The sequence below is a fragment of the Salmo salar genome, chromosome 13 (assembly GCF_965601325.2).
Source record: "Salmo salar chromosome 13, fSalSal1, whole genome shotgun sequence".
NCBI lineage: Eukaryota > Metazoa > Chordata > Actinopteri > Salmoniformes > Salmonidae > Salmo > Salmo salar.
This window is the reverse complement of record NC_138303.1, coordinates 40,842,202-40,869,082: the sequence shown is the minus strand read 5'-3', so window position 1 is coordinate 40,869,082 and position 26,881 is coordinate 40,842,202. Positions and strand designations below refer to the sequence as shown.

The 26,881-nt window shown below is 43.1% G+C and overlaps 1 protein-coding gene across 1 annotated transcript; it reads left to right on the top strand.

Annotated features, from left to right (window-relative positions):
• The first annotated feature begins 842 nt into the window (after positions 1-842).
• LOC106567138 (lysophosphatidic acid receptor 6) lies at positions 843-19,682 on the top strand. Its single transcript, XM_082960093.1, has 2 exons — positions 843-4,537; positions 17,852-19,682. The coding sequence occupies exon 1, from the start codon at positions 1,245-1,247 to the stop codon at positions 2,379-2,381; it is 1,137 nt and encodes a 378-aa protein (XP_082816219.1). The 5' UTR covers positions 843-1,244; the 3' UTR covers positions 2,382-4,537; positions 17,852-19,682.
• The last annotated feature ends 7,199 nt before the right edge of the window (positions 19,683-26,881 follow it).

Here is a 26,881-nt window from a genome sequence, read left to right as displayed (position 1 = left end):
CAACATGAACAGTACCTGATTATTCTCTTTGAACAACCCTTACAGTACAAATCAATAACGGATTTCAGTAACATTCCAGTCATCCAAGAGGATGAAAGATATGCATTGCTGGATATTCCATGATGACGATATACATGGTATTGTATTGTTGTGTATAATTTAGCATTATTTTAGAGAATAACTCAAAATAATGAACAAAATAATGATTTGAATGTCAACGTCAAAACATCCTATTTTGGATTAAATATTTGAATAACATATAAGCATCAGCACATCGACAAAGCCATAAAGCCCTCACACCAAATATATGGATCAAAATCCCTTTCAATAATTATGCTTTTGAATTTTGCTTTACTATCAGCGTTATGGCTTGTTGCTGTGCTGCAGACAATGACATGACCAGCAGTAAAGGACATTTGATTTGTGTTAAGCGCCCTCCAGTGTTGAAGAAGAGACAAGACACCCAGAATAGCATATCAAATGCACTGACAAGTGCCACCAATTTGACAAGCTTAGCAACATTTAGTGAGGACACAACCCCCAGGGAAGTATCAAGGATCCAATAAACTATCATGCAAGTTAAGTAGAAGATTAAATAGTAGGTCAATTATATAGTAAGTCAATCTTAAACTGACCTTGTGGCAATGGCATGGCTTGCTTGTGTTGACAGCTAGTCCTGTACTGTTATTAATTAGGTCTAACACCTTCAACTAAAAATAATGAGGCAACGACTTGACAGTATGGTGGGTGTCTGATACAACCCACACACTGAGGAGCACAGTACACGCACTGAAGGTTTCCTGTGTAGTTTGACATAGCACTGAGCGCCACCCACTCACACAACAGAGCTCACAAAGAAGTTTCCAAGCCCATGACACCAAGCTCATATGAAGGTGTGGGGGAAAACAGACAATGCATTTGTTTAGTGCTCATGTTTTTTAGCGTACTGTGTAATAATTCGTTGACTCTTTTTTTGGTGTTCTTCAGAAACGCAAGTACTTTTTTCTTTAAACATACTTTATCTTTTACCAATACAGTTTGCTTTATTTAGTCATAGTTAAGAATTGTAGCCTATAGTCACAGAATACACATGGTGTTCATAAGTTGAAAAATATTTTGATAGTTTCAATTCGATGACTAAAATGTAAATCAGATAAAGAAATTCAAACAGCAACTTTTTACAATGGAAGCTATGATTGTATTGGTGAATTACGGCATGATAAGTCAAGCAAGCAGAGGATAGGATGAGAAATCTCTTCTGTAAAACATCAACAGTGATAATATCTGACTGTGAACACTTTCACCATAGGTTCCATAATCAGCAAAGGAAAGCAGAAGTAAACTCTCCCACTGGCTCTGTCACCTACAAGCTCATTTTGATTATCCGACCTGAAACAATGAATACATCTGTTGGAGATTTACCTGGCAACTGCAGTACCCCAGCAGACTACCAGTTCTACCTCTTCCCAGCCGTCTACAGTCTGGTGATGGCACTGGGCCTGCCAGGAAATGTGGGAGCCCTCTACATGTTCATCTTCAAGATCACTCCGCGCACCTCCTCTAACGTGTACGTGATCAACCTGGCCCTAGCCGACACCGCCATCCTCTGCACCCTGCCCTTCAAGATCCACTACTTCCTCAACAAAAACGACTGGGTATTCGGAGACATGGCTTGCCGCATTACAGGAACACTGTTCTTCGCCAACATCTACATCAGCATTGCCTTCATGACCTGTATCTGTGTGGATCGATACACGGCCGTCACCCGTCCTCACATCTATCTGAGGCTCCGGAACTCGTGTTATACTGTAGTGGTGAGTGTGGCGGTGTGGGTGGTGGCGGGCGTGGCTGTTCTGTCCTTCATCCGAGTGGGACCTCTGGACAGCAAACCTGGCGGAGGTCTCCCCCATCGCCGTAGCTGCTTTGAGAACTTTTCAAAGCACGAGTGGGACAGGCGTGTGGCGCCGTACAGCTTATTCAGTCTCGTCTTCGGCTCGCTACTGCCCTCTGTGGTCATCTTGGTGTGTTACCCTCTGGTGGCACGGCGCATCGCTCTCATCCGGACCAACACGGCCCGCGGAGCCCTGAGGGTCATCTACATCATCCTGGCTATCACCCTGCTCTGCTTCCTGCCGTACCATGTGGTTCACTTCCTGCACCTGCTCCGCCGTCAAGGGGCCATCCACTACTGTCCCCATGCCAATGCCATCTACAATGCCCGGCAGGTGACCCTGGCTCTGGTCAGCCTCAACAGCTGTCTGGACCCCCTGCTCTACTACTTCACCACTAGTCGCTGTAATTGGAGTCCCTCCATGGCCAGGTTCAGATGGATTTGGGCCAGGAGGAATAGGGGGCGCTATACCATTGCTGTGGGACAGTGAATGGTTTGGATAAACTGGCTCCAACTGTATCCTATCAGCTAATGTAATTGTATGCTTTTTATATTCTACTCACAAACTCTGAAGCACTTGGTGAAGCAGTTTTTTTTCCATCGTAAACCACCAACCTTTGCATACATGTACAGTTGAAGTCGGACGTTTACATACACCTTAGCCAAATACATTTAAACTCAGTTTTTCACAATTCCTGACATTTAATCCTAGTAAGATTCCCTGTCTTAGGTCAGTTAGCATCACCACTTTATTTTAAGAATGTGAAATGTCAGAATAATAGTAGAGAATGATTTATTTCAGCTTTTATTTCTTTCATCGCATTCCCAGTGTGTCAAAAGTTTACATGCACTCAATTAATTCCTCCTGACAGAGCTGGTGTAACTGAGGCAGGTTTGTTGGCCTCCTTGCTCGCACACGCTTTTTCAGTTCTGCCCACAAATTTTCGATAGGATTGAAGTCAGGGCTTTGTGATGGCCACTCCAATACAGTGAGGGAAAAAAGTATTTGATCCCCTGCTGATTTTGTTCGTTTGCCCACTGACAAAGAAATGATCAGTCTATAATTTTAATGGTAGGTTTATTTTAACAGTGAGAGACAGAATAACAACAAATAAATCCATAAAAACGCATGTCAAAAATGTTATAAATTGATTTGCATTTTAATGAGGGAAATAAGTATTTTTATGGCGGTTTTGGAGCAGTGGCTTCTTCCTTGCTGAGCGGCTTTTCAGGTTATGTCGATATAGGACTCGTTTTACTGTGGATATAGATACTTTTGTACATGTTTTTCCCCCAGCATCTTCACAAGGTCCTTTGCTGTTGTTCTGGGATTGATTTGCACTTTTCGCACCAAAGTACGTTCATCTCTAGGAGACAGAACGCGTCTCCTTCCTGAGCGCTATGACGGCTGCGTGGTCCCATGGTGTTTATACTTGCGTACTATTGTTTGTACAGATGAACGTGGTACCTTCAGGCATTTGGAAATTGCTTCCAAGGATGAACCAGACTTGTGAAGGTCTACAATTGTTTTTCTGAGGTCTTGGCTGTTTTCTTTTTCCCATGATGTCAAGCAAAGGTAGGCCTTGAAATACATCCACAGGTACACCTCCTATTGACTCAAATGATGTCAATTAGCCTATCAGAAGCTTCTAAAGCCATGACATCATTTTCTGGCATTTTCCAAGCTGTTTAAAGGCACAGTCAACTTATTGTATGTAAACTTCTGACCCAATGGAATTGTGATACAGTGAATTATAAGTGAAATAATCTGTCTGTAAACAAATCTTGGAAAAATTACTTGTGTCATGCACAAAGTAGATGTCCTAACCGACTTCCCAAAACTATAGTTTGTTAACAAGAAATTTGTGGAGTGGTTGAACAACGAGTTTTAATGACTCCAACGTAAGTGTATGTAAACTTCCGACTTCAACTGTATGTATTCAAGATTTGTACAACAGACATACTAAACTTTACCGAAAGTTACACTGAACAATGGGATCATATTGAAGACAATCCCGATGGAAGTCCTTTCTTCAGCAGAGTAGACAGAAAGCTCCTTAGATCTTCATCCTACAAATAAAACCAGGTTGACATCATTTGGATTGAAATAAACCATCTGAGTTGACTTGTGATTAGTAAATCTGCTCTATCAGGAAACATACTAACCTAAAGTGTATTTTGATCATATCATTGACATTTACATAGTGTTTATCTAAAAAGGGTTCGATTCGAAAAGGTTATGGCTTGTGGTCGCTACATGTAATGCTTTAGCTAGATGTTTTTGGTCAAAAATATAGAAGTGCGTCACAGGATATGCGACGGTGACTCAAGCAGCAAGGTTTAGAAACCACAGGACTCTTTAAGGTTGTGGGCTGCGCCATAATGTGTATAGTGCAAAAGGGTTCAGATAGTACCGTAAGCACACTCCAAAGCTTGAACTGTCTCCAGTCACATCGCTTTTCAGTGGCTCAACTGACTAGTACGTTGTCGAACAGACGGCCTCGCGTGTTTGCGATGCAGACCCTGGTTCGAGCCATGTATTGCCTCTGTTCTAGTCTACTGAAAGGTTACACCATCCAGCACCTCCCAGGCTCTTCAGCTGAAGAGCCCAACAGCAAGGTGCTGTTGCTCTCCTGGAGCTATCAGGTAAGGAGGACGGGTGTTGGAAATGAGTGTGAGCTATTGTGACAGACGACAGTGTCTGCTTAGCAGTATGTCTGGGTAATCTGAAATGGGAGATTGAATTATTCATATTAGTCCTCTTACTGTAACTCTTTTTTTTGTGATACATGTGTACTTTCTTTTGCTCAAGACATAGAACAAACTTTGTACATTTTATGCCCAAGCTTTGCCCAAATAAGAATAAAAATGGTCAACTTTGTCTTACTGTACCTATTGAGGTGTGTGTAGATTCTGTGGGTGTCGGGGTCACTGTGCACGTCGTGGAGCTGCACTCAAGTGAAGCGGAGCTGGTGCACATTGAGGCCCAGCTCCTTGAGAGCTTGCTCTGGAGAGACCAGCCAAAGACTCTACACCCAGGGAGAGCAGGGGAACAAATGGGGGAGAAGTGAACCAAGTGCAATAATAGGACAAAACTTGCAAGGCCCAAGGCAGAGAATAAAACACCCTGAATTACAAACACTAGCAACTGGTCATCTAAATTGTTAAGGTTTTAAAAACAATTGTAATAAATGCAACATTCTTGGACAATGCATGAAGATACTCCAAACTATTCAAATTTTTGTCATCTATCAGATATCGACTGAATTATAGCACATAAAACATTTTACTGGTAAGTACAAATAATGAATGGAATTCAGGTATTCAATTCACTGTCAAATGTCACTTCTTATTGTCTTAGAATGCACTCATGTATACTTTTTCTTATTGAATCAGGTCTTTTTTTGTGTGTGTTAAAAATCAGGATATTTGTATCTCATCTGAATAAATACATTGGGTCTACTTGCATTTATGAATAAATTAACATAAAGGGGAGGAACATGGCTACAAACACCAAACAACATTTGCTCTGTCTACACTACCTGCACTCGCATGTGCTGTCTAGACTGCCTCATTAATTACTGTTGTCACATTCTCTTGCATAATTCAACAAGTGTGTCAATAACAGGATACCCTCCGATTAAAATTCAACACACGTGGCTCTAGGTTACACCTATCTAAACATATTTTACATTATTTGTGAGATCAGACATAATATCACTATAATCCAAGTGTTAATTTTCGGGCGTTTCATTTCAGTGCATCGACTGTATTAAATAACTTTGTACAAATCCACAAACAATGAACACCGATCAAAATAAAGTTATCTTTCGTCTTTCTTGTGATGTAAGTGTTGAGACGGTGCATTAAATCCCAGACAAAGCTTTACCTTTCTTATAGATTCAATGGAAAGCTAATTTATCCCACTGAGCCCATTTCAGCCATTAACAGGGTGTGTTTGTCAGGTCATTACAAACACTTCCGCATTCGTAACGTTAACGGGAAAACACGACAGTCAGACGCAAGAATACAATAGAGTCGCAGGAGTGAAATGAAAGGAATCAATCCTGCCAGATTTAACTGAGAAGTGGATTTTGCTCCACGCAAACAAAGGAAATTGATGGCTGAAAATGACAGAAATGGCGGGGTGTGCACGTTGTTACTAACATCTAAATTAGCAAGGCAAGGCCCTGGTTTAACGTTTTATATCATAAACAATAGAGAAAGCAGAATATTTATTTTGTATGCATGGCAGTTGATGGAATTCAGAACTTACTTTATCCTTCATGATCAGGGTCCCATGCATGGTACGAGGCTTCTTCAGGTCAGGTAAGGGGCCTCTGAAACATCACAATGAATAACACAGACATTAACTGAGAGTGACATAGATCGAGACTGACTCAGGTGTACTGAAAAATACCTCCAAGGGCCATCTCCCTCTTGAGCAGGTTGAGTGAGATGTCCACCGGGACACTGGGGTTGGTGATCACAGTGGTCATCTCACCGTTGGCAGGCATGAAGCAGTTGATGCCTGTATTCACATAGAATGACTGATGATGGATAATACCAGGGCTGTTCAGTGGGGAGAAAAACTTTTCAAATGGAATAAAACGAGGGAGGTGGAAACGTGAACTTGTCTAATAAGAAGACTGTTGTTTTCTGTTGCAAAACATTTTGCTGTGCCCTACTACTAAACACTACCCAGTGCTCCTCAAACATGTGGCGCACACTGCAATTCTATATCCTTTTCTCCAAACCCCTGACATTCTTGAAAAAGATAGGGTTGCAAGGACATCCTGGTGTCCCTCCCCGAACTGCTCGATCTTGTCCTTGAAGAACTCCATCTTCTTGGCTGGCCTCTCCGTGCACCAGCAGCATGTTGTGAGGCTCTGCCATGCGGATGAGCTGCATGATGCCCTTAGCGTCTGCATGGGTGGTGAACAATATGTACTCCACCTGCAGCTTCACATCCAACTGCAGGGGTCACAGGGACAAACTCAGCAGGTTGGCTCACTGATCTCAATTTCAACGTATCCATTTGATATCTATTACTGCAGTAACATCATGATTATACATAAAGTTTAATATAATCTTATCTAGCATTACAGTTTGTCTGTTTTCCATCTCCAGTTTATTTTGACCATTCAGGATCTTGTGTCGGATGGTGCCTTGCACACAATACCCAGTCATGATGATCTGATAAACATAAAATGAAAAGTAGAATTGTTTTTCTCCCCAACTTCACAGAAATTGGTATTTACTTCAGCTCTGTAATCTACATAAAACTTCAAATAATAGCCCGGGCATTTATTTGCTTAAATCACTGAACACAACAGGCACTTACCAGAGAGAGGCTTCTATTTCCTTAATGTGCACAGCTTTTTCTCCTTTGCGTAGTAATTATTTTAATTCCAGCATCCACTTCCAGCATTTTAATAAATGTCTTCATATCCTGCACTAATGTGTTCTTATTTACACACTTTGTCATGTTTGTCTTATTATGGCAAAAAAAATACAAAATTGATGATTCTTTACTTTCACAGTGCATTTTTTGGCAGTTCTTACTTTTGCCAGTAGAGGGTGATTGGCCAATTTCTGGGGGTGTTTACGTAATATGCTTTTGTGTTTGCCAGTTAGTTAGATAGATCTGTCACTCTCATTGAAATCAAGTCTAAGAAGCGGTAGATATTTTCTATGTCTATGTTTCCCGTTCTTATTAAGTTTCGGATTTGCATCTTTTACTTTCGGTTTTGTACACCAGCTTCAAACAAATTATGGAAAATACACTGCTCAAAAAAATAAAGGGAACACTTAAACAACACAATGTAACTCAAAGTCAATCACACTTCTGTGAAATCAAACTGTCCACTTAGGAAGCAACACTGATTGACAATACATTTCACATGCTGTTGTGCAAATGGAATAGACAACAGGCGGAAATTATAGGCAATTAGCAAGACACCCCCAATAAAGGAGTGGTTCTGCAGGTGGTAACCACAGACCACTTCTCAGTTCCTATGCTTCCTGGCTGATGTTTTGGTCACTTTTGAATGCTGGCGGTGCTTTCACTCTAGTGGTAGCATGAGACGGAGTCTACAACCCACACAAGTGGCTCAGGTAGTGCAGCTCATCCAGGATGGCACATCAATGCGAGCTGTGGCAAGAAGGTTTGCTGTGTCTGTCAGCGTAGTGTCCAGAGCATGGAGGCGCTACCAGGAGACAGGCCAGTACATCAGGAGGCATGGAGGAGGCCGTAGGAGGGCAACAACCCAGCAGCAGGACCGCTACCTCTGTCTTTGTGCAAGGAAGAGCAGGAGAAGCACTGCCAGAGCCCTGCAAAATGACCTCCAGCAGGCCACAAATGTGCACGTGTCTGCTCAAACGGTCAGAAACCGACTCCATGAGGGTGGTATGAGAGCCCGACGTCCACAGGTGGGGGTTGTGCTTACAGCCCAACACCATGCAGGACGTTTGGCATTTGCCAGAGAACACCAAGATTGGCAAATTCGCCACTGCCGCCCTGTGCTCTTCACAGATGAAAGCAGGTTCACACTGAGCACGTGACAGATGTGACAGAGTCTGGAGACGCCGTGGAGAACGTTCTGCTGCCTGCAACATCCTCCAGCATGACCGGTTTGGGGGTGGGTCAGTCATGGTGTGGGGTGGCATTACTTTGAGGGGCCGCACAGCCCTCCATGTGCTCGCCAGAGGTAGCCTGACTGCCATTAGGTACCGAGATGAGATCCTCAGACCCCTTGTGAGACCATATGCTGGTGCGGTTGGCCCTGGGTTCCTCCTAATGCAAGACAATGCTAGACCTCATGTGGCTGGAGTGTGTCAGCAGTTCCTGCAAGAGGAAGGCATTGATGCTATGGACTGGCCCGCCCGTTCCTCAGACCTGAATCCAATTGAGCACATCTGGGACATCATGTCTCGCTCCATCCACCAACGCCACGTTGCACCACAGACTGTCCAGGAGTTGGCGGATGCTTTAGTCCAGGTCTGGGAGGAGATCCCTCAGGAGACCATCCGCCACCTCATCAGGAGCATGCCCAGGCGTTGTAGGGAGGTCATACAGGCACGTGGAGGCCACACACACTACTGAGCCTCATTTTGACTTGTTTTAAGGACATTACATCAAAGTTGGATCAGCCTGTAGTGTGGTTTTCCACTTTAATTTTGAGTGTGACTCCAAATCCAGACCTCCATGGGTTGATAAATTGGATTTCCATTGATTATTTTTGTGTGATTTTGTTGTCAGCACATTCAACTATGTAAAGAAAAAAGTATTTAATAAGATGATTTCTTTCATTCAGATCTAGGATGTGTTGTTTAAGTGTTCCCTTTATTTTTTTGAGCAGTATATATTTCACACTGGTGTAGATGGTACAATGATTCTCTACACTATACTTGCTTATTTTGTCACAAACTGAAATTAGGCAAACTATTAGAATTTTTGCAACCAGGAAATGGCGAAGCATTTCTGCATAAGGCACCTTTAATGTTACAAATCAAACATTAAACCAATTCATTGTAATCTCGTAAACAATTCATTTAGACCCAGTGGCTATTTGAGACTCGCCATTAAATTGAAGTTTTATGGTATAGATCTTTTTCTTTAATTGGTAGTTACAGTCATGTCTCTTCGCTGCAACTCCCGTACGGACTCGGGAGAGTCGAAGGTCGAGAGCCATGCATCCTCCAAAACACAACCTAACCAAGCCGCACTGCTTCTTGACACAATGCCCGCTTAACCCGGAAGCCAGCCAAACCAATGTGTCGGAGGAAACACAGTACACCTGTCAACCGTGTCAGCGTGCATGCGCCCGGCCCGCCACAGGAGTCGCTAGAGCGCAATGGGACAAGGACATCCCTGCCGGCCAAACCCTCCCCTAACTTGGACGACGCTGGGCCAATTGTGCGCCGCCCATGGGTCTCCCGGTCATGGCCGGCTGTGACAGAGCCTGGACTCGAACCAGGATCTCTAGTGGCACAGCTAGCACCTGCGATGCAGTGCCTTAGACCACTGCACCTCTCGGGAGGCTTATGGTATAGATCTTAAATGGGACTCACCATATTCTTCTCGTTGCCAGCGCACTTCTTGAAAATCTGTAGAGACTGACCAATAATAACGGGTCTACAGTGACTATGTAGAATATTCACTGGGGTAAGAAGAATAGTATCTATAATGGACAAATTATGGGAATTGTCTGTATCTAAAGCATATCAATGCCTAAACATACATTCAACTGTTGCAACTGTAAAGTAATGTTATAGTAGTAGCATACAAAAATATGATGGTTCTGCACCATTGGTCCAGGGTTGTCTGTGTAGGAGCGATCAAAGGCCTTGATGTGTTTGAACTCAAACATGTTTCTCTGTACAAAGGTTTTTCTGATCTTCTGATTGGTCCAGGTGATGAAGAGTTTGTAGAGGTGATTGGCTTTCTCTGTGAGCCCTGTGGAGAAGTAGATGGGGGGCCTTCAAGTTCATCCGCTCCCTGTGGAAGGAGAGGAGAGTGTTACTGTGAAATCATTCTCTGAATTGCCTAACACCAAATCAACACAAAATGAATGGCATCTTAACAAATGGACACTATGATCACAATACTAATTGAACTCGAAAATTAAACTCAGAATTACAACCTTACCAGAATGTTTCCAATAGAATGCACAGTTCCTGAGCTCTTCCCAGGGCAAAGACTGGAATCAGAACCTGAGAGCACAACATTTCCTCCATTACGCACAAGTTCTAGAGACAGAAATAGCTAAAGGGACAGAAGAAACCTGTGTGGTGGTCCTCACCTTTCCTCCTCTTTCCTCTCTCCACTGTCTCATGTTCTTTCTTCAGAAAGTCCCATTCCCTGCACCTCTTTGAGTCACGGATGGTGGTGGCGTAGGTAGACTCTGAGATGAGGATGTCAGGCCGACACTTATCAATCCACGCAGCCCTATGACAACACAGAATAAAAATGGTTTATTAAAGAACACATAAGCATGGATCTAAATCATTTTACACACTAGGGATGTGACAAATGGACAATTTTGCTTAACGTTTGTTTAACAGGCAGCTCAACCGGGCGGTTGACCAAGTTTTTACAACCAATGTTAATAGAAATTAAACACAAATTTGGTTTGGGATATTTTATCATCTCAACAAATACTATTTTGTAAAATGATCATATGGATTTCATTATCGAACTCCCATATTTTTTGAAGAAGGCATTCAAAGTTGCTAGGACGTGAACATGAGCAAAACCAAACCTCATTTACAGTACCACACGTTTAGTTTACTAATTGTGTTTAAAATGGGAAATGAGAACGTTGTAAAATGTTGTTGACCTTTAAAACATAACTTCAGAATGATTAAATTACTAATAAGTTGTTGTTTTATAATTTTAGGAACTCTTGAAAAACATGTTCTACCAGTTGGTTGAGTTTCCCATTAACGGAATGCTATTAAGTCAAAGCTAGAGATAATGGACAATGGAGAAATATTCTGGGATTTTTTAAATCTGTGCAAATCCAAAAAATCCTTTCAAATCCATATCTTCAATATGTTTCACAATATCATTCAGTACATGTAATTGTACTGGTATTCTAAGCATATAAACTGTAAATGCATTAATTTACATGCATTCTAATATTCATATTTTTACACGTATCATATTTTATTAATATTTGATACCAGTCCTAACTTCCATTGTAAGTTAATGAAGCAGACATAATGTAAAAGCATGTATAATTTTTTAGATGACTGAAAAAGTCTAGGTAAATTTCAGTACAAAATTTGTTTACGCTAATTGGGCAACAACTGGCTGGTTGAGATGTTTGTGATGCATTATCAAAGTTTAAATCATGCAAACAAACAACATCTTAATTTATGCCTATATTGAGGCTACAAACAAATTTAGCTGAAAAATACTTTTTCTTGGTGTGCCAGTTAAAAGGTTAAACAGCCATTTTTTAAAAACAGTTTTTCCATTAAAAAGGTAAGAAAAAATCATAAAATTATACAAAAATTCACAATGCAGAATAAATGGTCCTATTATGTATGTATGACCACAAGGGCAGGGCAGGGCCAGGCCCGCCTCCAGCCTTTAAGAGGCCCTAAACAAGATTTGACGGTGGATAATATATATTTTTAAGTTCATTCAAAAAATGTCTGTCAAAAACTTGGTTTTCTTGTGTTTTATACAATGCATTTGGAAAGTATTCAGACCCCTATAATTATCCAACATTTTGGTACATTACAGACTTATTCTAAAATGGACTACATACAATTTTTTCTAAAAAACCAAGCCATGAGGTCGAAGGACACATCTGTAGAGCTCCGAGACAGGATTGTGTCAAGGCACAGATCTGGGAAAGGGTACCAAAAAATGTCTGCAGCATTGAAGGTCCCCAAGAACACAGTGGCCTCCATCATTCTTAAATGTAAGAAGTTTGGAACCACCAAGACTCTTCCTAGAGCCGGTCGCCCGGTCAAACTGAGCAATTGGGGGAGAATGGCCTTGGTCAGGGAGGTAACCAAGAACCCGATGGTCACTCTGACAGAGCTCCAGAGTTCCTCTGTGGAGATGGGAAAACCTTCCAGAACCACCTCTGCAGCACTCCACCAATCAGGCCTTTATGGTAGAGTGGCCAGATGGAAGCCATTCCTCAGTAAAAGGCACATTACAGCCTGCTTGGAGCTTGCCAAAAGGCACCTAAAGGACTCTCAGACCAAGAGAAACAAGATGCTCTGGTCTGATGAAACTAAGATTGAACTCTTTGGCCTGAATGCCAAGGTTCACGTCTGAAGGAAATCTGTTACCATCCCTATGTTGAAGCATGGTGGTGGCAGCATCATGCTGTGGGGATGTTTTTCAGCGGCAGGGACTGGGAGATTAGTCAGGATCAAGGCAAAGATGAACAGAGCAAAGTACAGAGAGATCCTTCATGAAAACCTGCTCCAGAGCACTCAGGACCTCAGACTGGGGCGAAGGTTCACCTTCGGGACAAGTCTCAATATCCTTGAGTGGCCTAGCCACTAGACTTGAACCCTATCTAACATCTCTGGAGAGACCTGAAAAATAGCTGTGCAGCGACGCTCCCCATCCAACCTGACAGAGCTTGAGAGGATCTGCTGAATGAAAGCGAGTACAGGGAGGAACTTGCAGACTTGTTTACGCTGCTGTGCGTTTTGTTGCCGATCTTACTTTGCTACCTGACGGTTTTTTACTTTTTCATTACCGTATATTTTTACTTTTTCCCCTCACTCAACTTTTTTCATTCAACTTTTTCACCCCGGAGGTTTTATCTGGACATGGTTCGTCAGGACTTCAAACAGCCGAAGCTAAGTAACATTAACATGATGCCTTCTAATTGCAGTCGTTGTACTTATAATATACAGGAGAACGATCGCCTTACGGCAAGGATAGCTGTGCTGCAAGCCCAGCTTCAGACGCGATCGTTAGGCAAGGGTAATTTCAGTGTAGGAAAGGATGAAACAGCGTCTGTGCCACCAGTAAGTACAGATAGTAACGTTAGTATAAACCCCCTCGCACGGTCCCCGCAGCCGGACATCTTTCTCATGGCTTCTGGAGGGAAACGCTGCAGGAATGCTCAACCGGTGTCGCTTATTCAGCCGACAGAAACTTTCAACCGGTTCTCCCCATTAAGCGAGTCGGAGGCCGAGACTTCTCTGGTCTCTACTCCTCCCGTTGTGGGGTCTGAGACGCCGACGGCTCCCACCATTAGCTCTGACAAATTGAAAACCCTAGTCATTGGCGACTCCATTACCCGCAGTATTAGACTTAAAACTAATCATCCAGCGATCATACACTGTTTACCAGGGGGCAGGGCTACCGACGTTAAGGCTAATCTAAAGACGGTGCTGGCTAAAGCTAAAACTGGCGAGTGTAGAGAGTATAGAGATATTGTTATCCACGTCGGCACCAACGATGTTAGGATGAAACAGTCAGAGGTCACCAAGCGCAACATAGCTTCAGCGTGTAAATCAGCTAGAAAGATGTGTCGGCATCGATTAATTGTCTCTGGCTCCCTCCCAGTTAGGGGGAGTGATGAGCTCTACAGCAGAGTCTCACAACTCAATCGCTGGTTGAAAACTGTTTTCTGCCCCTCCCAAAAGATAGAATTTGTAGATAATTGGCCCTCTTTCTGGGACTCACCCACAAACAGGACCAAGCCTGGCCTGTTGAGGATTGACGGACTCCATCCTAGCTGGAGGGGTGCTCTCATCTTATCTACGAACATAGACAGGGCTCTAACTCCTCTAGCTCCACAATGAAATAGGGTGCAGGCCAGGCAGCAGGCTGTTAGCCAGCCTGCCAGCTTAGTGGAGTCTGCCACTAGCACAGTCAGCGTGGTCAGCTCAGCTTTCCCCATTGAGACCGTGTCTGTGCCTCGATCTAGGTTGGGCAAAATTAAAAATGGCGGTGTTCGCTTTAGCAATCTCACTAGTATAAAGACCTCCTCCATTCCTGCCATTATTGAAAGAGATTGTGATACCTCACATCTCAAAATTGGGTTACTTAATGTTAGATCCCTCACTTCCAAGGCAGTTATAGTCAATGAACTAATCACTGATAATAATCTTGATGTGATTGGCCTGACTGAAACATGGCTTAAGCCTGATGAATTTACTGTGTTAAATGAGGCCTCACCCCCTGGTTACACTAGTGACCATACCCCCCGTGCATCCGGCAAAGGCGGAGGTGTTGCTAACATTTACGATAGCAAATTTCAATTTCCAAAAAAAAAAAACAATGACGTTTTCGTCTTTTGAGCTTCTAGTCATGAAATCTATGCAGCCTACTCACTCACTTTTTATAGCTACTGTTTACAGGCCTCCTGGGCCATATGCAGTGTTCCTCACTGAGTTCCCTGAATTCCTATCGGATCTTGTAGTCATAGCAGATAATATTCAAATTTTTGGTGACTTTAACATTCACATGGAAAAGTCCACAGACCCACTCCAAAAGGCTTTCGGAGCCATCATCGACTCAGTGGGTTTTGTCCAACATGTCTCTGGACCTACTCACTGCCACAGTCATACTCTGGACCTAGTTTTGTCCCATGGAATAAATGTTGTGGATCTTAATGTTTTTCCTCATAATCCTGGACTATCGGACCACCATTTTATTACGTTTGCAATTGCAACAAATAATCTGCTCAGACCCCAACCAAGGAGCATTAAAAGTCGTGCTATAAATTCTCAGACAACCCAAAGATTCCTTGATGCCCTTCCAGACTGCCTCTGCCTACCCAAGGACGTCAGAGGACAAAAATCAGTTAACCACCTAACCGAGGAACTCAATTTAACCTTGCGCAATACCCTAGATGCAGTTGCACCCCTAAAAATTAAAAACATCTGTCATAAGAAACTAGCTCCCTGGTATACAGAAAATACACGAGCTCTGAAGCAAGCTTCCAGAAAATTGGAACGGAAATGGCGCCACACCAAACTGGAAGTCTTCCGACTAGCTTGGAAAGACAGTACCGTGCAGTATCGAAGAGCCCTCACTGCTGCTCGATCATCCTATTTTTCCAACTTAATTGAGGAAAATAAGAACAATCCGAAATTTCTTTTTGATACTGTCGCAAAGCTAACTAAAAAGCAGCCTTCGCAAATGGAGGATGGCTTTCACTTCAGCAGTAATACATTTATGAACTTCTTTGAGGAAAAGATCATGATCATTAGAAAGCAAATTACAGACTCCTCTTTAAATCTGGGTATTCCTCCAAAGCTCCATTGTCCTGAGTCTACACAACTCTGCCAGGACCTAGGATCAAGGGAGATACTAAAGTGTTTTAGTACTATATCTCTTGACATAATGATGAAAATAATCATGGCCTCCAAACCCCCAAGCTGCATACTGGACCCTATTCCAACTAAACTACTGAAAGAGCTGCTTCCTGTGCTTGGCCCTCCTATGTTGAACATAATAAACGGCTCTCTATCCACCGGATGTGTACCAAGCTCACTAAAAGTGGCAGTATTAAAGCCTCTCTTGAAAAAGCCGAATCTTGATCCAGAAATTATAAAAAACTATCGGCCTATATCGAATCTTCCATTCCTCTCAAAAATTTTAGAAAAAGCTGTTGCACAGCAACTCACTGCCTTCCTGAAGACAAACAATGTATACGAAACGCTTCAGTCTGGTTTTAGACCCCATCATAGCACTGAGACTGCACTTGTGAAGGTGGTAAATGACCTTTTAATGACGTCAGACCGAGGCTCTGCATCTGTCCTCGTGCTCCTAGATCTTAGTGCCGCTTTTGATACCATCGATCACCACATTCTTTTGGAGAGATTGGAAACCCAAATTGGTCTACATGGACAAGTTCTGGCGTGGTTTAGATCTTATCTGTCGGAAAGATATCAGTTTGTCTCTGTGAATGGTTTGTCCTCTGACAAATCAATTGTAAATTTCGGTGTTCCTCAAGGTTCCGTTTTAGGACCACTATTGTTTTCACTATATATTTTACCTCTTGGGGATGTCATTCGAAAACATAATGTTAAATTTCACTGCTATGCGGACGACACACAGCTGTACATTTCAATGAAACATGGTGAAGCCCCAAAATTGCCCTCGCTAGAAGCCTGTGTTTCAGACATAAAGAAGTGGATGGCTGCAAACTTTCTACTTTTAAACTCGGACAAAACAGAGATGCTTGTTCTAGGTCCCAAGAAACAAAGAGATCTTCTGTTGAATCTGACAATTAATCTGGATGGTTGTACAGTCGTCTCAAATAAAACTGTGAAGGACCTCGGCGTTACTCTGGACCCTGATCTCTCTTTTGAAGAACATATCAAGACTGTTTCAAGGACAGCTTTTTTCCATCTACGTAACATTGCAAAAATCAGAAACTTTCTGTCCAAAAATGACGCAGAAAAATTAATCCATGCTTTTGTTACTTCTAGGCTGGACTACTGCAATGCTCTACTTTCCGGCTACCCGGATAAAGCACTAAATAAACTTCAGTTAGTGCTAAATACGGCTGCTAGAATCCTGACTAGAACCAAAAAATTTGATCATATTACTCCAGTGCTAGCCTCCCTACACTGGCTTCCTGTTAAGGCAAGGGCTGATTTCAAGGTTTTACTGCTAACCTACAAAGCATTACCTGGGCTTGCTCCTACCTATCTTTCCGATTTGGTCCTGCCGTACATACCTACACGTACGCTACGGTCACAAGACGCAGGCCTAATTGTCCCTAGAATTTCTAAGCAAACGGCTGGAGGTAGGGCTTTCTCCTATAGAGCTCCATTTTTATGGAATGGTCTGCCTACCAATGTGAGAGACGCAGACTCAGTCTCAACCTTTAAGTCTTTACTGAAGACTTATCTCTTCAGTAGGTCCTATGATTAAGTATAGTCTGGCCCAGGAGTGTGAAGGTGAACGGAAAGGCTGGAGCAACGAACCGCCCTTGCTGTCTCTGCCTTGCCGGTTCCCCTCTTTCCACTGGGATTCTCTGCCTCTAACCCTTTTACAGGGGCTGAGTCACTGGCTTACTGGTGTTCTTCCATGCCGTCCATGGGAGGGGTGCGTCACTTGAGTGGGTTGAGTCACTGACGTGGTCTTCCTGTCTGGGTTGGCGCCCCCCCTTGGGTTGTGCCATGGCGGAGATCGTTGTGGGCTATACTCGGCCTTGTCTTAGGACGGTAAGTTGGTGGTTGGAGACATCCCTCTAGTGGTGTGGGGGCTGTGCTTTGGCAAAGTGGGTGGGGTTATATCCTGCCTGTTTGGCCCTGTCCGGGGGTATCATCGGATGGGGCCACAGTGTCTTCTGATCCCTCCTGTCTCAGCCTCCAGTATTTATGCTGCAGTAGTTTATGTGTCGGGGGGCTAGGGTCAGTCTGTTACATCTGGAGTATTTCTCTTGTCTTATCCGGTGTCCTGTGTGAATTTAAATATGCTCTCTCTAATTCTCTCTTTCTGTCTTTCTCTCGGAGGACCTGAGCCCTAGGACCATGCCTCAGGACTACCTGGTATGATGACTCCTTGCTGTCCCCAGTCCACCTGGCCGTGCTGCTGCTCCAGTTTCAACTGTTCTGCCTGCGGCTATGGAACCCTGACCTGTTCACCGGACGTGCTTGTTGCACCCTCGACAACTACTATGATTATTATTATTTGACCATGCTGGTCATTTATGAACATTTTAACATTTTAACATCTTGACCATGTTCTGTTATAATATCCACCCTGCACAGCCAGAAGAGGACTGGCCACCCCTCATAGCCTGATTCCTCTCTAGGTTTCTTCCTAGGTTTTTGGCCTTTCTAGGGAGTTTTTCCTAGGGAGTTTTTCCTAGCCACCGTGCTTCTTTCACATGCTTTGCTTGCTGTTTGGGGTTTTAGGCTGGGTTTCTGTGCAGCACTTTGAGATATCAGCTGATGTACGAAGGGCTATATAAAAATACATTTGATTTGATGATTTGATTTGATCTGCAGAGAAGAATGGGGGAAACTCCCCAAATGCAGGTGTGCCAAGAAGACTTAAGGCTGTAATCGCTGCCAAAGGTGCTTCAACAAATACTGAGTAAAGGGTCTGAATGGGGTATTGTGTGTAGATTGATAAGGAAAAAAACTATTTAATCCATTTTACGACAAGGCTGTAACGTAACAAAATGTGGAAAAAGTCAAGGTGTCTGAATACTTTCCAAATGTACTGTATTCCATATTTTGTTATAGCCTGAATAAAAATTTTATTAAAAACAATATATCCCCCACCCATCTACACACAATACCCCACAATGACAATTTATTTTTTATTTTTATTGAAAGTTAAATACAGAAATCTCTAATGTACATAAGCATTCATACCCCTGAGTCAACACATGCTAGAATCACCTTTGGCAGCGACTACAGCTGTGAGTATTTGTGGGTAAGTCTCTAAGAGCTGGGCTGTACAATATTTGCACATTCTTAAAATAATTATTCAAGCTCTGTCTAGTTGGTTGTTGGTCATTGCAAGACAGCCATTTTCAAGTCTTGCTATAGATTTTCAAACCGTTTGAAGTCAAAACTTTAACTAGGCCACTCAGATACATTCAATGTCATCTTGGTAAGCTACTCCGGTGTATATTTGGCATTGTGTTTTAGGTTATTGTCCTGCGGAAAGGTGAATTTGTCTCCCAGTGTCTGTTGGTAAGCAGACTGAACCAGGTTTTCCTCTAGGATTTTGCCTGTGTTTAGCTCTATTCCATATATATTTTTATCCCCCCAAAAAACCCAGTCCTTCCCGATGACAAGCACACCCCTAACATGATGCAGCCACCATCATGCTTGAAAATATGAAGAGTGATACTCAGTGACGTGTTGTGTTGGATTTGCCCCAAACATAACACTTTGTATTCAGGAAATAAAGTAAAATTTCTTTGCCACATTCTTTGCAGTTTACTTTAGTGCCTTATTGCAAACAAGATGCATGTTCTGGAATATTTGTATTATGTACAGACTTCCTTCTTTTCACTCTGTCATTTATACTGAACAAAAATATAAACACAACATGTAAAGTGTCGGTCCCATGTTTCATGAGCTGAAATTAAGATCTCATACAAAAAGCTTATTTCTCTCAAATTTTAAGCACTAATTTGTTTACATCCCTGTTAGTGAGCATTTCTCATTTGACAAGATAATTCACCCACCTGAAAGGTGTAATATAGTGGCTTGCAAAAGTATTCACCCCCTTGGCATTTTTTCTATTTAGTTGCCTTACAACCTGGAATAAAATTTTTTGGGGGGGTTTAAATCATTGGATGTACACAACATGCCTACCACTTTGAAGACACACATTTCTTTTTTTGAGGGGGGGGGGGGGGGGTGAAACAAACAAGAAATAAGACAAAACAACAGAAAACTTGAGCATGCATAACTATTCACTCCCCCCAAAGTCAATACTTTGCAGAGCCACATTATTCAGCAATTACAGCTGCAAGTCTCTTGGGGTATGTCTCTATAAGCTTGGCACATCTAGCCATTGGGATATTTGCCCATTCTTCAAGTGTCACAACTTCTGCCGAAGTTGGTGCCTCTCCTTGTTCGGGCGGCGTTCGGCGGTCGTCGTCACCGGCTTTCTAGCTGCCACCGATCCACGTTTCTTTTTCCATTTGTTATGTCTTGATTGTTCACACCTGGTTCCCATTACGTTATTATTATTTCCCTATTTAACCCTCTGGTTCTCATTATGTTTTGTGCATGATTGTGTCATGGTTTTTGTGTTAGTCTTTTGTGTTAGGGTTGTTATCCCTGCGTGGATTTTGGATATTTATTTTTTCAGAGTAAAGTATGTTATTTTACTCAGTTCTGTGTCCTGCGCCTGACTCCATCCTAACCTCCACACAACTGACACTTGACATCAAGGCAAAACTGCTCCAGCTACTTCAAGTTGGATGGGTTCTGCTGGTGTACTGCTTTAAGTCATACCACGGATTCTCAATTGGTTTGAGGTCTGGGCTTTGACTAGGCCATCCCAAGACATTTAAATGTTTACCCTTAAACCACTGAGTGTTGGTTTAGCAGTATGCTTAGGGTCATTGTCCTGCTGGAAGGTGAACATTTTTTATTTTTTTATTTGACCTTTATTTAACCAGGTAGGCTAGTTGAGAACAAGTTCTCATTTGCAACTGCGACCTGGCCAAGATAAAGCATAGCAATTTGACACATACAACAACACAGAGTTACACATGGAATAAACAAAACATACAGTCAATAATACAGTAGAACAAAAGAAAACAAAGTCTCTATACAGTGAGTGCAAATGAGGTAAGTTAAGGCAATAAATAGGCCATGGTGGCGAGGTAATTAAAATATAGCAATTAAACACTGGAATGGTAGAGGCGCAGAAGATGAATGTGCAAGTAGAGATACTGGGGTGCAAAGGAGCATTATAAATAAATACAGTATGGGGATGAGGTAGGTAGATAGATGGATGGGCTGTTTACAGATGGGCTATGTGCAGTGATCTGTGAGCTGCTCTGACAGCTGGTGCTTAAAGCTAGTGAGGGAGATATGAGTCTCCAGCTTCAGAGATTTTTGCAGTTCGTTACAGTCATTGGCAGCAGAGAACTGGAAGGAAAGACGACCAAAGGAGGAATTGGCTTTGGGGGTGACCAGTGAGATATACCTGCTGGAGCATGTGCTACGAGTGGGTGCTGCTATGGTGACCAGTGAGCTGAGATAAGGCAGGGCTTTACCAGGCAGAGACTTGTAGATAACCTGTAGCCAGTGGGTTTGGCGACGAGTATGAAACGAGGGCCAACCAACGAGAGCGTACAGGTCACAATGGTGGGTAGTGTATGGGGATTTGGTGACGAGTATGAAACGAGGGCCAACCAACGAGAGCGTACAGGTCGCAATGGTGGGTAGTGTATGGGGCTTTGGTGACAAAACGGATGGTACTGTGATAGACTGCATCCAGTTTGTTGAGTAGAGTGTTGGAGGCTATTTTATAGATGACATCACCGAAGTCGATGATCGGTAGGAAGGCCAGTTTTACGAGGGTATGTTTGGTAGCATGAGTGAAGGATGCATTGATGTGATATAGGAAGCCGATTCTCGATTTAATTTTGGATTGGAGATGCTTAATGTGAGTCTGGAAGGAGAGTTTACAGTCTAACCAGACACCCAGGTATTTGTAGTTGTCCACGTATTCTAAGTCAGAGCCGTCCAGAGTAGTGATGCTGGACGGGCGAGCAGGTGCGGGCAGTGATCGATTGAATAGCTTGCATTTAGTTTTACTTGCATTTAAGAGCAGTTGGAGGCCACGGAAGGAGAGTTGTATGGCATTGAAGCTCGTCTGGAGGTTAGTTAACACAGTGTCCAAAGAGGGGCCAGAAGTATACAGAATGGTGTCGTTTGTGTAGAGGTGGATCAGAGAATCACCAGCAGCAAGAGCAACATCATTGATGTATACAGAGAAGAGAGTCGGCCCGAGAATTGAACACTGTGGCACACCCATAGAGACTGCCAGAGGTCCGGACAACAGGCTCTCCGATTTGACACACTGAACTCTATCAGAGAAGTAGTTGGTAAACCAGGCGAGGCAATCATTTGAGAAACCAAGGCTGTCGAGTCTGCCAATAAGAATGTGGTGATTGACTGAGTCGAAAGCCTTGGCCAGGTCGATGAATACGGCTGCACAGTAATGTCTCTTATCGATGGCGGTTATGATGTCGTTTAGGACCTTGAGCGTTGCTGCGGTGCACCCATGACCAGCTCTGAAACCAGATTGCATAGCGGAGAAGGTACGGTGAGATTCGAAATGGTCGGTAATCTATTTGTTAACTTGGCTTTCGAAGACCTTAGAAAGACAGGGTAGGATAGATATAGGTCTGTAGCAGTTTGGGTCTAGAGTGTCACCCCCTTTGAAGAGGGGGATGACTGCGGCAGCTTTCCAATCTTTGGGAATCTCAGACGATACGAAAGAGAGGTTGAACAGGCTAGTAATAGGGGTTGCAACAATTTCGGCAGATAATTTTAGAAAGAGAGGGTCCAGATTGTTTAGCCCGGCTGATTTGTAGGGGTCCAGATTTTGCGGCTCTTTCAGAACATCAGCCATCTGGATGTGGGTGAAGGAGAAATGGTGGGGGCTTTGGCGGGTTGCTGTGGAGGGTGCCGGGCAGTTGACCGGGGTAGGGGTAGCCAGGTGAAAGTATGGCCAGCCGTAGAGAAATGCTTATTGAAATTCTTAATCATAGTGGATTTATTGGTGGTAACAGTGTTTCCTAGCCTCAGAGCAGTGGGCAGCTGGGAGAAGGTGCTCTTATTCTCCATGGACTTTACAGTGTCCCAGAACTTTTTTGAGTTAGTACTACAGGATGCAAATTTCTGTTTGAAAAAGCTAGCCTTAGCTTTTCTAACTGCCTGTGTATTTTTGTTCCTAATTTCCCTGAAAAGTTGCATATCACGGGGGCTTTTCGATGCTAATGCAGAACGCCACAAGATGTTTTTGTGCTGGTCAAGGGCAGACAGGTCTGGAGTGAACCCGGGACTATATCTATTCCTAGTTCTACATTTTTTGAGTGGGGCATGTTTTTTAAGATGGTGAGGAAGGCACTTTTAAAGAATAGCCAGGCATCATCTACTGACGGGATGAGGTCAATGTCATTCCACGATACCCTGGCATGGTCGATTAGAAAGGCATGCTCGCAAAAGTGTTTTAGGGAGCGTTTGAAAACAGCAGAGGTGTATTTGGAGGGCGAGTTAATTAGGATGACATCTATGAGGGTGCCCGTGTTTACGGATTTGGGGTTGTACCTGGTAGGTTCATTGATCATTTGTGTGAGATTGAGGGCATCAAGCTTAGATTGTAGGATGGCCGGGGTGTTTAAGCATGTCCCAGTTTAGGTCACCTAGTAGCACGAGCTCAGAAGATAGATGGGGAGGAATCAATTTGCATATGGTATTGAGGGCACAGCTGGGGGCAGAGGGAGGTCTATAGCAAGCAGCAACAGTAAGAGACTTGTTTGGGTACAGACTTGGATAGTAATACAGAATTCGGCATGCTATCTTTGCAGTAGATTGCAACACCGCCCCCTTTGGCAGTTCTATCTTGGCGGAAAATGTTATAGTTAGCGATGGAGATTTCAGGGTTTTTGGTGGTTTTCCTAAGCCAGGATTCAGACACGGCTAAGACATCCGGGTTGGCAGAGTGTGCTAAAGCAGTGAGTAAAACAAACTTAGGGAGTAGGCTTCTAATGTTAACATGAATGAAACCAAGGCTTTAGCGGTTACAGAAGTCAACAAATGAGAGCACCTGGGGAGTGGAAGTGGAGCTAGGCACTGCAGGACCTGGATTAACGTCCACATCACCAGAGGAACAGAGGAGAAGCAGGATAAGGGTACGGCTAAAGGCTATACGAACTGGCCGTCTAGCACGTTCGGAACAGAGAGTAAAAGGAGCAGGTTTCTGGGCACGATAGCATAGATTCAAGGCATAGTGTACAGACAAAGGTAAGGTAGGATGTGAGTACATTGGAGGTACAGTGAGGGAAAAAAGGATTTGATCCCCTGCTGATTTTGTACGTTTGCCCACTGACAAAGAAATGATCAGTCTATCATTTTAATGGTAGGTTTATTTGAACAGTGAGAGACAGAATAACAAGAAAAGAATCCATAAAAACGTATGTGAAAAATGTTATAAATTGATTTGCATTTTAATGAGGGAAATAAGTATTTGACCCCTCTGCAAAACATGACTTAGTACTTGGTGGCAAAACCCTTGTTGGCAATCACAGAAGTCAGATGTGTCTTGTAGTTGGCCACCAGGTTTGCACACATCTCAGGAGGGATTTTGTCCCACTCCTCTTTGCAGATCTTCTCCAAGTCATTAAGGTTTCGAGGCTAACGTTTGGCAACTCGAACCTTCAGCTCCCTCCACAGATTGTCTATGGGATTAAGCTCTGGAGACTGGCTAGGCCACTCCAGGACCTTAATGTGCTTCTTCTTGAGCCACTCCTTTGTTGCCTTGGCCATGTGTTTTGGGTCAATGTCATGCTGGAATACCCATCCACGACCCATTTTCAATGCCCTGGCTGAGGGAAGGAGGTTCTCATCCAGGATTTGACAGTACATGGCCCCGTCCATCGTCCCTTTGATGCGGTGAAGTTGTCCTGTCCCCTTAGCAGAAAAACACCCCCAAAGCATAATGTTTCCACCTCCATGTTTGACGGTGGGGATGGTGTTCTTGGGGTCATAGGCAACATTCCTCCTCCTCCACACATGGCGAGTTGAGTTGATGCCAAAGAGCTCCATTTTGGTCTCATCTGACCACAACACTTTCACCCAATTGTCCTCTGAATCATTCAGATGTTCATTGGCAAACTTCAGACGGGCATGTATATGTGCTTTCTTGAGCAGGGGGACCTTGCGGGCACTGCAGGATTTTCAGTCCTTCACGGCGTAGTGTGTTACCAATTGTTTTCTTGGTGACTATGGTCCCAGCTGCCTTGAGATCATTGACAAGATCCTCCCGTGTAGTTCTGGGCTGATTCCTCACCGTTCTCATGATCATTGCAACTCCACGAGGTGAGATCTTGCATGGAGCCCCAGGCCGATGGAGATAGACAGTTCTTTTGTTGCCTCTCTGATTAATGCCCTTCTTGCCTGGTCCGTGAGTTTTGGTGGGCGGCCCTCTCTTGGCAGGTTTGTTGTGGTGCCATATTCTTTCCATTTTTTAATAATGGATTTAATGGTGCTCCGTGGGATGTTCAAAGTTTATGATATTTTTTTAATAACCCAACCCTGATCTCTACTTCTCCACAACTTTGTCCCTGACCTGTGTGGTGGCTAATTTCTGCATTACCAAATGAGGAGAGTTACAAACTTCACACACCAGTCAGAGTTATACTTATAACTACATCTTTAATAATTAAGAGCTTTTGCAAAAGCACTTTGACTTTCAATGATGCGCCATCTCTAATGAACCATTGAAAAGTGATTACACAAAAGTAGAAAGATCTTTTATAGCCAAGATACACCCCTCTCAACGTACATGACGAACCACAGATACATAGAATGGGTCACAAGGTTAAGTTTTGTATTAACCTCTCTAGGATAGGTGGCACCAAATCGTCCCACCTACGTAACAGCCAGTGTAATCCCGTGGCGCGTTATTCAAAAACCTTAGAAATGCAAAAACTTCAATTTTTCAAACATATGACTATTTTACACCATTTTAAAGACAAGACTCTCGTTAATCTAACCACACTGTCCGATTTCAAAAAGGCTTTACAACGAAAGCAAAACATTAGATTATGTCAGCAGAGTACCCAGCCAGAAATAATCAGACACCCATTTTTCAAGCTAGCATATAATGTCACAAAAACCCAGAAGACAGCTAAATGCAGCACTAACCTTTGATGATCTTCATCAGATGACAACCCTAGGACATTATGTTATACAATACATGCATGTTTTGTTCAATCAAGTGTTTTCTATCCAAAGCCAATAATTATATGCATATTCTAGTTACTGGGCAGGAGTAGTAACCAGATTAAATCAGGTACGTTTTTTATCCAGCCGTGTCAATACTGCCCCCTAGCCCTAACAGGTTAAAGATATCTATAAAACATAGCAGAGAGCAACTGCTATGTCAACAGTTTTCATTGTGTAGACCAGTGTCTGGTCCTCCTACTCCAAACTGGAACAGTCTCTCCCTGGTACAGTATAGAACCAATGGCTAATCCAATGGCATAAATCAATTGACAACTCTAGATACTCCCATCTCAAGTTAACCCCCTCTTGACTCCACTCCTGGACAAGCTCACTGAGGGGAGTGAGCCTCTAGGTCATACACTATCCCAAGATAAGTGCAACATCAGTGGGGACATACAATGGTCCAGACACTGCCATACACCTTCCCCCAATGCCAAAGGAGGGAGTGACTTGCGCACAGACATTGTGGAGACAAGTAATTGGTTCCCCATTAATCAGGCCATCCCCTCACATGGTTTAACAGATACATTCACATATGACAATTATCTCACATAAGCATATTATGCAAATAAAACATCTTAATTATCTATGTTACCCAACTAATTCTGATTCATCCACCACACCTGTTTGGAGAGCTCCTTGGTAGCCATGGTGGTGCCGCTTGTTTGGTGGTGCCGCTTGCTTAGTGGTGTTGCAGACTCCATGTGACAGATCATGTGACACCTAGATTGCACACAGGTGGACTTTATTTAACTAATTATGTGACTTCTGAAGGTAATTGGTTGCACCAGATCTTATTTAGGGGCTTCATAGCAAAGGGGGTGAATACGCACCACCTTTCCGTTTTTTATTTTTTAGAATTTTTTGAAACAAGTAATTTTTTTCATTTCACTTCACCAATTTGGACTATTTTGTGTATGTCCATTACATGAAATCCAATTAAAATTACAGGTTGTAATGCAACAAAATAGGAACAACACCAAGGGGGTGAATACTTTTGCAAGGCACTGTATATCAAAAAGCTGATTAAACAGCAGGATCATTATA